This window comes from Mobula hypostoma, chromosome 4 (genome assembly GCF_963921235.1).
Source record: "Mobula hypostoma chromosome 4, sMobHyp1.1, whole genome shotgun sequence".
In the NCBI taxonomy this organism is placed as follows: domain Eukaryota; kingdom Metazoa; phylum Chordata; class Chondrichthyes; order Myliobatiformes; family Myliobatidae; genus Mobula; species Mobula hypostoma.
Window position 1 is genome coordinate 192,670,249 of NC_086100.1, and position 15,608 is coordinate 192,685,856.

General features: G+C 46.9%; 1 protein-coding gene across 1 annotated transcript in view; it reads right to left on the reverse strand.

Moving 5' to 3' along the window:
- Positions 1-296: 296 nt before the first annotated feature.
- LOC134345845 (RING finger protein 145-like) overlaps positions 297-15,608 on the reverse strand; it is a 33,509-nt gene continuing 18,197 nt past the window's right edge. Inside the window, exons 6-10 of the mRNA XM_063047147.1 lie at positions 12,412-12,552; positions 10,596-10,778; positions 5,863-6,010; positions 4,545-4,901; positions 297-3,010 (exon numbers count right to left, since the gene is read on the reverse strand). Coding sequence (XP_062903217.1) covers positions 2,321-3,010; positions 4,545-4,901; positions 5,863-6,010; positions 10,596-10,778; positions 12,412-12,552 — 1,519 coding nt within the window. The 3' untranslated portion in view covers positions 297-2,320. The remainder of the gene's footprint in view (positions 3,011-4,544; positions 4,902-5,862; positions 6,011-10,595; positions 10,779-12,411; positions 12,553-15,608) is intronic.

Genomic DNA, 15,608 nt, shown 5'->3' on the forward strand with positions numbered 1-15,608 from the left:
GCACTGCTTGACAGACGGAAGTGGTGCACTTTCAACAGAGCGAGAGCGGGAGTTTGTAGGATGGGAGACAATATGGTGGAGTGGGGTTTAAAGACCAGCGAATCCTGTGATTGTGGCGAAAGGGTGCAGAACATTGAACACATTCTGCGCAACTGCCCACTCTCACCTGATTTAGCTGACACTGACCTCAACATCAACCAAACAACACCAGAGTGGCTGGTTGTCTGGTGTGACAAGCTACAATGATGATGAGCATCTGCTCAACACTGAACTGATTCTGCAACCGATGGACTCACTTTCAAAGACTCTATAACTCATTCTCAATATTGTTTAATACTCACTTTTTTTTTTGTATTTGCAGAATTGAACTTCTTTGGCCCAGGTGAGGGATTGAAAATCTGGTGGGATTGTACAACAACCTCTCACTCAACATCAGCAAAACCAAAATGCTGATTATTGATTACAGGAGGAGGAAGCCAGAGGTCCATGAGCCAGTTCTCATCAGAGGAATCAGAGGTAGAGAGGGTCAGCAACTTTAAATTCCTTGCCATCGTTATTTTGGACCAGCATGCAAGCGCCATCACAAAGAAGACGCTGAAGTGCTTCTGCTTTCTTAAAAGTTTGCACAGTTTTAGCATCTCATTTACAACCTTGACAAACTTATTTAGATGCATAGTGGAGAGTGTGTTAACTGGATGCATCATGGCCTGATATTAAAACACCAATGCCCAAGAATAGAAAAGCCTACCCAATGTAGTGGATACAGCAAAGTCCACCTTGGATAAAGCCCTCTCCCATCATTGAACACATCAACATGGAATGCTGTCGCAGGAAAACAACACCCATCATCAAAGACCCCCATCATCCAGGCTATGCTCTCTTCTCGCTGCTACGATTAGGAAGGAAGTACAGGAGCCTCCTGAACCAGCGTGGATAACTTCACTCACCAACACTCAACTGATTCCACAACCACAGGACTCACTTTCAAAGACTCTACAACTCATTCTCAATATTATTACTTATATATTTATTTTATAGTCATAAAATTTGACTTAATATATTGGTTCTCTGTGTAGTTTTTCATTGATTCTGTTCTTTGTATCCACTGTGAATGCCCCAAAGAAAATGAACCTCAGGGTCGTATATGGTGACATGTATATACTTTGATAATGAATTTATTTTGAATTTTGATGAGTCTATCATACGACAACCTAATGCTGAATCCAAAACCGTGATCAATACCACCATCTAGTGGCAAGAGTAGAAATGGCAGTAAGATGCTGCAAAGACGAGGGTAGCAGTTAGCATAACTCTTCATAGTACCACCGACCGGAGTTCAATTCCCGCTGCTGTATTTAAGGAGTTTGTACATTCTCCCCATGACCACCAGGGTTTCTTCCATGTGCTCTGGTTTCCTCCCACATTTCAGAGACTCATAGGCTGGGGTAAACAAGTTAACAACATTTCCAAGATACCCACAGTACATCCAAAGTTCAAAGTAAATTTTATTATCCAAGTACATATACGTCACCATATATAACCCTGATATTGATTTTCTTGTGGGCAACTCAGCAAACCTATAGAATAGTAACTATAATAGGATCAAGGAGAGATCAGAATGCAGATGACAAACTGTGCAAATGCAAATATAAATAAATACAGTAGTAATAAATACCAAGGACATGAGATAATGAGATAGAGCCCTTAAAGTGAGATCATTGATTGTGGGAACATCCTCCGATTGTGTTGGCCATTGACACAGAACGACACAACTCACTGTATGTTTTGATGTACATGTAACAAATAAAGATAGCCTTTAATGCTCTGCCCTTAGCGAACATTATCTAGAGCTGAACTGTTGACCATTTAGGCTTTAATTTTATTGACCCTCAGTAAATTTTGGTTCTTTGAGTTATGAACTAAGACTCAAGTATCAACTGCTGCCCTGTATAAAGAGCAAGGAGACCCAAATTAAAATTAGAGACCACCTCAGACGAGTGGACAAAAGAGACTCCACTTGAAATGTCGGCTGTTTATTCTCCTTCACAGATTCTGCCCAACTTGCTCAGCTCCTCCAGCATTACTAAACTACTGGGTGTGAACCAATGTACTTGGAGACTACACAGACTTGGCTCGTGTCCCTCTCTGCTCACCTGCCGTCAGTGGCAGTCTGTGCCAAAAAGAACCCTCTACCCCTGCTCAACAAGTGGCAAGCTAATTAAAAGATCAGAATTAAACCACATTTTGTTTTTTTAATTAGACTGACCTCGCAACCCTGATTGTCAACATAAGGCAATTTGTGTTTTCTCAGCCATACAGCTTATAAAAGTTCATAATTTGTTTCCCTATTTGTGTTGCGCTCCACGCGAACTCTTCCCTCCTCAACCCGTGAGCTGAGTCCTTTTCCTGAGTCGCTGCTCGCGTGGGAGAACGGTGAAAGTTCCACGTTCTCCGTCAGTGTCCCTGCCGAGTCTGCTGGGTGTTCTGAATCCAAGCTTGTGACCAGCAGTCCACCGCCCAGGCTGTCCACAACATTCCCTCCTTGAGGGCCAGGCTGGAGGTCCAACTCGCCACGTGGAGCCGTCTCGATGTCTGGGCTCTCCCTCTCCACCCAGTCCCCGCCTCCTGGAGACTCGATTCTCTCCGACTCGTCCATGCACGGCTCAGGGGTCTGTACCGTCTCAGACACTGGAGCCTCTCCGTCCCCCTGATCCAGCTGGGAACTCTCTCCGCCTTCAGTGCTCCAGGTAGAAGAACCGGCCTTGAAAACAGGGACCTCCACCTGAACGCCTGACCCCTCGGGGTTTGCTGAGCCGGAACTGTCCGCTGCAGCTGGGATCCCGCCGTCCTGATGGTCGTCCCCGGCCGGCGGAGGAGGCTCCTGCAGAGGGGAGGACGGCTTTATGAGCTGGTGGCACATGGGGCAGGTTTTCTGCACGTACAGCCAGCGGCGGAGGCAGGAGGAGTGGTAATAGTGGCCACACAGAGTGATGACAGCCATCCTCATCACCTGTCAGAGAGAACCCACTATTAAAGTCTGCACAGCAAGCACACACACACATAAATGTTCACCATCACCCCCACTCTCTGCTCACCACCTGCAGAACGTGCTGTGGCTCCTTCCCCAGGCCAACAACAATACCAGTGTAGAGAGAATGCAGATGCTGGAATCTGGAGAAACACACATACCCACATACACACACGGATAAGGTGTGAGATGACAGGTCAACGGCTCCAGTCAGGGGAGAACGCAGTGAAATCCCTCTAACAGAACACGCAAGGATTCCAGGGGCAGAACAGTCTGCCCCTGAGTCACCTGATGAGGAAACTGGGGATTGGGGTGGGGTGGGGTGGGAAAAGACACTGGGACAGAGGAGTGGAAGGTTCTGTGACCTGTACACATTCCCTATTCTGGTTCCCCCTCTCATCCCTTCTCTTCTCGTCACCAGCCCATCCCCTCTTTGCCTTTCTCCCATGCTCCACTCACCTCTCCTACCAGATTCTTCCTTTGTCACCTCCATCACCTTTTCCACCCACCTCCTCCCAGTTTCTTACATCACCCCCACACCCACCTTCCCCCTCACCTGGTCTCACCTGTCACCTGCCAGCTTGTACTCCTCCCACTCCCCATTATTCTGGCTTCTCCCCTTTTCTAGTCTCAACCCAAAGCATTGACTGTTTATTCCCTTCCCCAGACACTGCCGGACCCGCTGAGTTCCTCAAGATTTCCAGCATCTGCAAATTCTCCCATGGTTCTGAAAGCATGGATAACTTACGAGTATTTTGAAAAGAGCTCTGGTACGGCAAGATAGACTTTATCTCACAACATCCCTGTTGGGGCCCTGTCATATTACTGTCTACCTGCACTGTGCTTTCTCTAACTGGAATACTAGATTCTGTTGTTTTCCCTTTGTACTACTTCAATATACTTACAGAACATAAAACCCACTGTAACGTTAATCAACCCTTCCCTCCTACGTAGCCCTCCATTTTTCTATTATCTATGTGCCTATCTAACAGTCTCTTCAATGTCCCCAATGTTTCTGGGTTTACCGCCACCCCGGTGGCGTCTCCACGCACACATCACTCTTACAAAAAACCTACCTCCGATATTCCCCCCTATACTTTAATCCAATCACCTTAAAGTGACGCCTTCTCATACTAGCCCTTTGCACCCTGGGAAAATGTCTCTGGATGTCCACTCTATCTGTGCCTCTTATCACCTTGTACAACTCCATCGAGTCACTCATTCCAGAGAGAAAAGCCCTAGCTCGCTCAACCTATCCACACAAGACACACTCTCTAATGCAATCTACTTTGTACCCTCTCCAAACCTTCCACATCCTTCCTATAACGAGGTGACCAGAACTGAACACAGTATTCCAATTACAGCATTTGACTATGAAATTTATCACCAGTCCCTCCCTGGTGCCAACGCCCACCTAACCCCTCCGATAGCCCTGTGGGAACACTGCACAAGAACAGTCTCTGACAGGGGGAACAGCGGGAGGAAGGACAGGAGGTGGATGGTTTTCTGATGCTACCTGGTAGCAGATGGCGCAGACATCGCCATAGTCCTGGAGCTGCTGGGCAGTGGCGTGGGGCAGGGCGCTGATCTTCCTGGCAGCCTCCCGGCGGAGGAGGAAGCTGTTCCAGCCAGCCCTCGCCCGCAGCCATACATTGAAGTAGGAATGGACGATGATGACCGAGGCCCCCATCCAGCTCCACTCGCCCAGCACCGACTCCAGGCCGCCGTACGCCACCACGCAGACGGCCACCAGGAACTCCAGCACCCGGCACCCACTGTTCACGTAGTAGATCACGTCCTCCAGGTCCTCAATGGGGTCTCGCCGCAGGTGCTCCACCAGGAACAGCCCATAGATGAAGAGGGTCCCCGTTACCTGTTTTCGTTAATTTTAAACATAAAATTTATTCATGATATAGATTAAATACAACACAATAAGAACAGAATTAGGCCCACATCGAGTCTGCTCCACTATTCCATCCTTTAACATTCTTCTCGACCCAATTCGCCTGCCTTCTCCCTGTAACCTTTGATGTCCTGAGTAATCAGGACCTATCAATTTCAGCTTTAAATATACCCAATGACTTGGGCTCTATAGCTGTCTGTGGCAATGAATTCTACAGACTTACTTTCCTCTGGCTAAAGAAATTCCTCATCTCTGTTCCAAATGGACGTCCCTCTATTCCGAAGTGTGCCCTCTGGTCTGAGGTTCCCCCACTATAGGAAACATCCACTCCTAGTAATAAATATCAGCTTTATTTGTTGTGCGGGCAGCACAGCTGTGTAGCAGTTAGTATAATGCCATTACAGCAGTAGCGATCGGGGTTCAAATCCTGCCACTGACTAAGGCATTTGTACGTAATCCATGACTGCATGGGTTTCCTGCAGGTGCTCCACCTTCCTCCCACATTCCACAGATATACGGCATTAGTATTTGGGCACATGTGTGTAATTGAGTGGCACGGGATTTTGGGCCGGATGGTCCAGTTACTGTGCTGAATCTCAAAGTTTAAAAAAAATTATAAAAATGTATATTGAAATGTATGGTGAAATGTGTCATTTGCATCAATGACCTACACAGAGCGAGGACATGCTGGGAGCAGTCGGCAAGTGTTGTTATGCTTCCCATGCCAACATAGCATGCTACAACTTATTAATGCTTTGCAATGTGGAAGGAAACCAGAGCTCATGGAGAGAACATACAGACAGTAGTAGGAACTGAACCCCAGCCCCCAGTGCTATGAAGCATTGAACTTACCGCTACACTATCATGCCATCCAGAAATGGGGCAGACACTATACATGTGGCCCACCTGTCACCCCTTGGTGCTGACCCACCTGCAGGGAAGTTAGGGCGCTGCTAGAGACGATGATGAGCAGCCAGAAGTCCATCTCAAAGAACTGTGAGATCTTGTAGGCCATGAAGCTTGGGAAGACCAGCAGGAAAAGACACATGGTGACTGCTCGGAAGTGTTTCCACAAACTCCTGGTAGAGGGGGGAGAGAAAAAACAAACAGGAAAGTAACTAGTAATGGCAATCAGGGGAGTCATAGAGCTCCACAGCCCTTTGGCCCACCTCGTCTATACCAGCCTGGTCTTCCATCTAGTCCCATTGACACGCACCTAGACCATGGCTCCCCAAACCTCGCCCATCCATGTACCTACCGAATCTGCCCTTAAATGTTGAAATGAAACCTGCATTGAGCACTTCCATAGCTCGTGCCACCACGTGAAGAAGCTCCCCCTCAGATTCCTCTTAAATATTTTCCCATTCACAACAACAGACGGGTAAAGCCCTCCCCACTCCCTACACGAAACGTTGTCACAGGAAAGCAGTATCCATTATCAGGGATCCTGCCCACCCAGGACATGTGCTCTGCTCACTGCTGCCATCAGCAAGGTGGTACAGGAGCTTCAGGACTCACACCACCAGATTCACTCGCCTAATCATTGAAATGTCCCCATCAATGGACTCACTTTCAAGCTCTCTTTATCTCATGTTCTCAATATATCTTTCTTGTTGTATTTGCACAGTTAGTTGTCTTTTGCACAACAGACGAATGCCCAAGTTGATGTGTCTTTCATTGATTCTATCACAGGTATCATTCTATTTATTGAATATGCCCACAAGAAAATGGATCACACCGTTGTATATGGTACCTATATTGCTAGTCTCACCCAGCCCTATCATAATTATCCCTCATAACTGTGCCTAACTGTATCAAATATCCAGCAACACACATCAAAGTTGCTGGTGAACACAGCAGGCCAGGCAGCATCTCTAGGAAGAAGTACAGTCGACGTTTCGGGCTGAGACCCTTCGTCAGGACTAACTGAAAGAAGAGATAGTAAGAGATTTGAAAGTGGGAGGGGGAGGGGGAGATCCAAAATGATAGGAGAAGACAGGAGGGGGAGGGATGGAGCCAAGAGCTGGACAGAGGATAAAGTTTAAGATGGGGTGTCACAGTAATGGACAGGTTAATGGAACGCTATGTAATGCTTTGGTTAAGACTTTTACTGCTAATGCTATAGGGTATTTCATTTAACACACATTAAAGTTGCTGGTGAACGCAGCAGGCCAGGCAGCATCTCTTACTAACTCTTCCTTCAATTAGTCCTGACGAAGGGTCTCGGCCTGAAACGTCGACTGTACCTCTTCCTAGAGATGCTGCCTGGCCTGCTGCGTTCACCAGCAACTTTGATGTGAGTTGTTTGAATTTCCAGCATCTGCAGAATTCCTGTTGTTTGGGTATTTCATTTAGTAGCTTTCTGTAGAAGCTGATAGCATGTTTGGGTTTTGGCTAAAGATAAGGGGCTATGACATTCAACTTAGGAATGTTGTTTCAGCCAGAGGGTGGAACTGGAAGATTATTCTAGAGAAAGCTGGGAGGAGAGTCATTTGTGGTGGACACTGGTGGGGATCATGGTCTCTTTGGTGGGAGTTGCGGAGAGGGTAGGAGGGAAGATGGCTGAGGATGCCGTTGGAAGGAGTGCCCCCCCCCCACCCCCCGCACAAGGTGCTTTGTGCTCCATGGTGAATGGCTCCAAGGACGGGCCAATACTCCAGAGAGAGCACCCGTTTGTTCGAGATGGATTTCCAGTGATTTTTGGGACGTGGTGTATGTTTTCACACACAGCGCCTGAGTAAAATGGACCATTTCAAGATAAGCCCCAACTGTATGTGCACATTTGGACTGGTTAACTGTAATGGGCCTTTTAATTTTCTCCCCCTTTTCTTTTTCCTACTAACTGCCTGATAAAGCGGAAATTTGTCAAAATATTTCCTTTAACTTTCTGCCGTGTACAAATTGTTATTTCTCGCCGACTGAACTGTATGGGGAATATTTATTCAGCATCTGCTCCAATCAAGGTTCCTTAAACAAAACATCATGACGTTCCTGTTTGGTTAAACTCCAGATCATACTGACCCTAGATATATATTGTTTATGAAAAACGGCCTTCTCACTGCCGAGTCCCGTGGCTGTTAGCAGGGCCAGCAACAAACCAAATTTCCATACAAGCCATTACAACACTAGCGACTGAGTTTCAATTCTGCTTCTCTCAAAGGAGCTTGTAAAATCTTTGTGACCGCGTGGGTTTCCTCCGGGTGCTCTGGTTTCCTCCCACATTCTAAAGACATACCAGTTAGTAGGTTAGTTGGTCACATGGATGTAATTGGGCAACATGGGCACATGGGGCTGAAAGGACCTGTTACTATGCTTTATCTTTAAAAATAATGAAAATAAATGCCTCACTAAATTAATCCCTTCTGCCGTCACAGTGTCCATATCTCTCCAATGCATGCACACTCATGTAACTACCTGGGAGTCTCATGAGTGCCTCTTATCACATCTGCCTCCACCACTAACCCTGGTAACACATTCCAGGCATCACGTACCTGTCCTGTCTAAACGTCTCTGGTTAGATTGCCACCACCACCCTGGCAGCATACTCCATGCACACACCACCCTCTGTGTGAGAAAAGTTCAAAATAAATTTTAAACACAAGAGATTCTGCAGATGCTGGAAACCCTGAAGAAGGACCTCAGCCTGAAACATCGACACTTGTGAAAATTCATTTCCACAGATGCTGTCCGACCTGCTGAGTTCTTCCAGCATCTGTATGTGTTCCTCAATTATTAACATACGTATATGGCACCATATATGATCTTGTTTAAGAAAATATTTACCGAAAAATAAAATACAATAGAATTAATGAAAAAACTATAAATAACGAAGACTGACGATGTGCAAAAGAATACAAACTGTGCAAATAATAACAAAAAGTAAATAAATAATACTGACAAGAGTTGCAGAGTCCTTCAAAGCGAGCCTGTAGGTTGTGGAATCAGTTCAGTACTGAAGTTATCCAAGCTGGCTCAGGAGCCTGATGGTTGTAGGGTGACAACTGCTCCTGAATCTGGTGGTGTGGGACCCAGTGCCCCTGTACCGCCTACCCATTTTTGCAGTTTGCTGGAGGATTTGGCAAACTGGATTCTGAGGAACGCAGGAAAGGCCCCGGTGGCTATCGCTGGAGTGAATATTGGGCCGGTTTGAAACTTCTGGTCAGAATGAAATAGCAGCACCCAGGCCCAAGAGCAAGAAATGAACCCATCTTTAGCCAATTTAAACACCAAGCCAGATTGAAACGATTTAGGTGGAGGTCGAGGGTGAAGGACAAACTGGTGTTCAGCTCACTACTCCATGAGGCTTTACTCATCTCAGCACTGAACTGATTCTGCAGCCGTGACCTGCAGCAATCAGCACTCACCTCAGCGCTGAACTGGCTCCATAGCTGTAGGCTCACTTTCAGGGACTCTGCAGTTCATGATCTGTGCATTATTTATCTGTATTATTATTTACACAATTTGTTCTTTTTTTGCACATTGGATGTTTGACTGTCTTTGTGGTGTGGAGTTTGGATTCTATTGTTTGTTTTGTGGCCGCCTGCAAGAATTTGAATCTTAAGGTTCTATATGGTACACAGTACATACTTTGACAATAAATGTACTTTGAACTTTGAAACTGGATGGAACTTGCCTCTTTTAAACTTTTCCCCACTCACCTTAAAGCTATGCCCTTTAAGTGTTTGATATTTTCGTTCTGGGGGGAGAGAAAGATTGACCCATTACGCAATCTAGGCCTCTTGTAACTTTATAAACTTCTATCACAGTGCTCCAGCCTCTGGCACTCCAGAGAAAACGATTCTTTTTCGTCCAATCTTTCTTTACAACTCGTACCTCCTAATTGAATACCCTGGTGAACAACGTCTGTCAAGATTTCACTGTTATCAGTCTCAAGTATACAAACAGCATGGATTAAGTGTGTTAATCCAAAGAAAAAGGCCATGACCAGAGAAACACACAAATTGGTGGAGGAACTCAGCAAGTCAGGTAATTACTGTATTTACTGTATGGAAATGAATACACAGTCAACATTTCAGGCAGTGAAATCAGTACTGATCGTGCCATGGATCAGACAAACTCAGATTCTAAAGCAGAAAATCAAAACCATTTCTCCTCCTTTCTCTCCTAGACTGAGCAAATGCTTCACTGTGAAACATAGGTGCTTGGATCTCAAACCTCGAGAAACAACCCTGAAATACAAACCTGAGAGACTGGTAAACAAAATCCCCTCTCATTTTCTGCTGGTGAGGAATGCTGAACTTCAAGTTTACTGGCATAGACATACACACAAGACATAAATGCCATGAAAGTTAGCTTTTTGCAGCAGCAGTACAGAATACTGCAAACATAAGAGGACAAAAACAATTAACAAATTCTACACAACTTCCATGACAAAATAAAGCCAACAAAATGAGTGAAAGGAAGGGGTGAGGGATGGAGAAATATAGTTAAAGATAGAATTGGGGATTTTCAAGTTGGTTCAGGAACCAGAGAGCTGTAGGAAGAAGCTGTTGTTGAACCTTCAGTTGTGGGTCTTCGGGCTCCAATACCTCCTGTATTGAGAAGATGACGTGGCCTAGATGGTGGGGGTCTCGGAAGATGGACATTGCCATCCGGAGGCGGACGGAGGGGAAGTGAGAAGTGGTTCCCTGCCCTGCTGCTCACCTGTTCCTGGAGGCTCCGAGTGCCAGGACAATGGGGTCTGTGATCTCCAACATGGACTGCAGGATTGAGGCGACAATGATGAAGAGTATGATGCTGAGGAGGAAGGTGCGTTGCAGGACGTGCAGGTCGATCAGATCCGTCTGCAGGGCCAACAGCAGGAATGTCACGCCCTCCGTCACGCCTCTAGAGGGAAGAGTGCATTAGCACAAGGGAATAGGTACCAGCACACCACCAACAGAACCCCACCTTCAATCTTCAACCAGTGACATCAAAGGTTCAGTACCCAATCAACATCAATCAACCATGCCTGCATCAACGGTGCTGAGATCAATAGTGTTGAGAGCTGCAAGTTCCCAGATGCAAACATCACCAGTAGTCTGTCCTAGTCCAACAATATAGGTACTAGAGCCAAGAAAGCGAACCAATACTTCAACTTCCTTAGGAGGTTAAAGAAATTTGGCATGTCCCCATCAACCCTAACCAATTTTTAATCGATACATCATACTCAGATGCATCACAGCTTGGTATGACAATAGCTGTGCACATGTCTACAAGAAACTACAGATAGTAGTGGTCACAACTCAGCTTATCGCAATAAAAGTATCCTCCCTTCTATGGACTGTCTATACTTCTTGCTTCCTTGGTAAAGTAGCCAACATAATTAAAGATCCCACCCACTCTGAACATTCTCTCGTCTGCCCTCTTCCACCGGGCAGAAGTTACAAAAACCTAAAAGCATGCACCACCAGTCTCAAGAGCACTTTCTACCAGCTGTTATAAGATTATTAAATGTTTCCGCAGTACAACAAGATAGACTCTTGAACTCAATCTACCTCATGTAATCTAGCACCTTGTCCACCTAGCAGGTCAGGCAGCATCTCTAGGAAGAGGTACAGTCGACGTTTCGGGCCGAGACCCTTCGTCAGGACTAACTGAAGGAAGAGCTAGTAAGAGATTTGAAAGTGGGAGGGGGAACGGGAGATCCAAAATGATAGGAGAAGACAGGGGGGTGGGGGGGGGATGGAGCCAAGAGCTGGACAAGTGATAGGCAAAAGGGATACGAGAGGATCATGGGACAGGAGGTCCGGGAAGAAAGACAAGGAGGCGGGGGGGACCCAGAGGATGGGCAAGAGGTATATTCAGAGGGACAGAGGGAGAAAAAGGAGAGTGAGAAAAAGAATGCATGTATATAAATAAATAATGGACGGAGTACGAGGGGGAGGTGGGGCATTAGCAGAAGTTTGAGAAGTCAATGTTCATGCCATCAGGTTGGAGGCTACCCAGACAGAATATAAGGTGTTGTTCCTCCAACCTGAGTGTGGCTTCATCTTTACGGTAGAGGAGGCCGTGGATAGACATATCAGAATGGGAATGGGACATGGAATTAACATGTGTGGCCACTGGGAGATCCTGCTTTCTCTGGCGGACAGAACATAGGTGTTCAGCAAAGCGGTTTCCCAGTCTGCGTTGGGTCTCACCAATATATAGAAGGCCACATCGGGAGCACAGGGCGCAGTATATAACCCCAGCTGACTCACAGGTGAAGTGTCGCCTCACCTGGAAGGACTATCTGGAGCCCTGAATAGTGGTATGGGAGGAAGTGTAAGGGCAAGTGTAGCACTTGTTCCGCTTACAAGGATAAGTGCCAGGAGGGAGATCGGTGGGGAGCGAAGCTCTCCTTGAGCCTGGTGATTCATGCTTTCAGCCTTTTGTATCTCTTGCCTGATTTCTGGATTCCTCAGCACACGGATCATGCTATGCACAGAATGGCTGCCAAAGGGGTCTAAGTGGCAGAGAGCCCAACCTCCCTCCTTACCTGTGCATCAGGTTGCCATTACGAAAGCCTGAGTAGCCCTGGAGGTAAATCTTGCAGAGAGCCAGCAGGCCGAGTGATAGGCGGGAGACAGCAAACGTAAGGCCAATTATGGAGTACGGTGTCACGCAGCAACTGGCCACACTGTCAGAGGGCAAAGGGGAAAGAATCAAGTTTACTGTCATCCAACTGTACATGTACACAACCAAACAAAATAATGTTCTTTCAGAACATGTACAAAACAAATCTCACGCAGCACACAAACCAAAATTACACTACTTATAAGTTAATAAAGCATAATTCAAAGTTCATGCAGGTGGCAGCACTGGTAAAGAGTAAACAGCTCGCTGTCCTAGTAGCAAGACCCCCATGGTGGGAGTGTGTTCATTACAACACACACAAAATGCTGGAGGAACTCAGCACTATCTATGGAAATGAATAAGCATTCGACGTCTCCGCCATAACCCTTCTGCAGGACTGGAAAGGAAGGAGGAAGACGTCAGAATAAAACAGTAGGGGGAGGGGAAGGAGGACAGCTGGTAGCTGCTAGGTGAAGGGTAGGGAAAGTAAAAGGGCTGGAGAGGAAGGAATCTGATAGGAGAGGAGAGTGGACCATGGGAGAAAGAGAAGGAGGAGGGGGACCCAGGGGAGGTGATAGGCAGGTGAGAAGAGCTAAGAGGCCAGAGTGGGGAATAGGAGGAGGGGTGGGGGGATTGTTTAAAACCAGGAGTAATCAATATTCATGCTATCAGACTGGAGGCCACCCAGACAGAATACAAGGTGTTGCTCCTCCACCCTGAGGCTGATCTCATTGTGGCATAAGAAAAGGGCGTGGATCGACATATCAGAACAGGAATGGGAATTGGAATTAAAATGTTTGGCCACCAGCAAGTTCCACTTTTAGCAGATGGAGCAGAGGTGCTCAACGAAGCAGTCTCCCAATTCACAACTGGTCTCACCGATGTAGAGGAGGCTGCAGCGTGAGCACTGGACAACCTCAGCGGATTCACAAGTGAAGTGCTGCCTCACTTGGAAGGACTGTTTGGGGCCCTGAATGAAGCTGAGGGAGGACATGAGTGGACAGGTGTAGCACTTTGGATGCTTGCAGGGATGTGCTGAAAGGGAGATGAGTGGGGAGGGATGAATGAACTAGGGAATCACGAAGGGAGCTATCCCTGTGGAAAGCGGAGGGGTGGGGAAGACAACGATATCTTTGGTTGGATCCCTTTAGAGATAGCGGAACTGAGGAGGATGTTGTGTTGGATGCGGAGGCTCGTGAGGTGATAGTTTCTCTTGTCCTTACCTATCACTGTTAAGGTGGTGGGAAGATGGGGTGAGCGCAGATGTTCAGGAAAATGGAGAAGCGAGTGAGAGCAGCATCAATGGCGGAGGAAGGGAAACCTCGTTCTTTGAAGAAGGACGACATCATGGAAAGGATTGCCGCACCTTGGGAACAGATGCAGCTGAGATGAAGGAACTGAGAAAAGAGAATAGCATTTTTACAGGAGTGAGGGCGGGAAGAGCTATAGTCAAGATAACCGCGGGAATTAGTAGGTTTACAAAATATATTTGTCAATAGTTTGCCTCCACAGATGGGGATCAAGAAAGGGAGTGAAGGTGTCAGAAGTGGACCAAGTGAATTTAAGGGCAGGATGGAAGTTAGGGGAAAAGTTGATGAAATTGACAAGCTCAGCAGGAGAGCATGAAGCAGCACCAATAGAGTTGTCAATGTAGTGCAGAAAGAGTTGGGGTGTATTACCAGGGAAGGCTTGAAACATGGACTGTTCTATATAGCCAACTAAGAGGCAGGCAGACCTGGGGCCCATGGCTATCCCCTGAGTCTGGAGAAAGTGGGATGAGCCAAAGGAAAAATTGTTGAGGGTGAGGACCAGCTGCGCCAGGCAGAGAAGGGTGGTGGTGCAGTGGAGCTGGCTGCTTCTTTAATTGAGAAAGGGTATTTGTTAGTCTCACTGCCCAAGGGAAATTAGCTGTTACCCATTACTCTGGCAAAGCAAAACCCTCCAGTCCAGAAAGGTCTCAGCCGGAAACATCAACAGTCCATTTCGTATCATAGATGCTGCTGAGGCTTTATGCGGCTTTGTTTAGGCAGCATTTGGAATAGTGGGGGAAATTTTGGTCCCATATCCAACAAGAGTGCGTTGGCCCTGGAGAGTCCAGAGGAGGTTCACAAGAATGATCCTGGGATTGAAAAGGTTAACATACGAGGAGCGCAAACGCAAAGCACGGGTCCATTTCCCACTGCTGTCTGTAAGCAGTTTGTTCATTCCCCCTGTGACTGCATGGGTTTCCTGCAGGTGCTCCAGTTACGTCCCACATAGGTTAGTGGGTTCATTAATCACACGGGCGTAACTGGGTAGCACAGGCTCATTGGGCCAAAAAGGCATGCTACCATGTTGTACCTCTAAATCAGCAGGTCAGGCAGCATCTATGGAGGGAAAAGGACTGTCCTCATGTAGAATCTCTCCCCAAAAGTTGACTGTTCACTTCCCTTCACAGATGGTGTCTGGCCTGCTGAGTTCTTCCAGTGTTTTGTTGGTGTTGCTCAAGATCTCCAGCATCTGCAGAATTGCTTGTGGCTACGTATCAGGAGTGTCTGATGTCACTAGACCTGTACTCAATGGAAGCGGAAAAATGAGAATTCCATTGAAACCTACCTGCTAGAGTGGATGTGGACAGGATATCTCCATTAGTAGGAGAGACTAAGATCAGAGGGCACAGCCCCTTAATAAAAGGATATCCCTCCAAAATCAGTAATAAAAAATAGTAACTTTATGTCTATGAAGGCTCTCAATCATCCAGGTCATTGGAGATCAAGCAGTAGTAAATCAAGGCAATGGTACTTGCTGTGCACAAAACTCTGGAGGACCTCAGCAGGCCAGGCAGCACCCATGGAAAAAGAGTACAGTTGACTTTTCAGACTGAGGCCCTTCAACAGAACTCGAGGAATAGAGTTAAAAGGTAGGGGGAGGGGAGAGAGAAAAACACGAGGTGATAGGTGAAACCAGGAGGGGGTGGGGAACTGGTGTAGTAAAGAGCTGGGGAGTTGATTGGTGAAAGACACAGGGCTGGAGAAGGGGGCATCTAACGGGAGAGGATAGAAGGTCCTGGAAAAAAGAAAGGGAGAAGAGTACCAGAGATGGACAGGCCAGGAGATAGGGAATGGTGAATGGGTGGGGAGG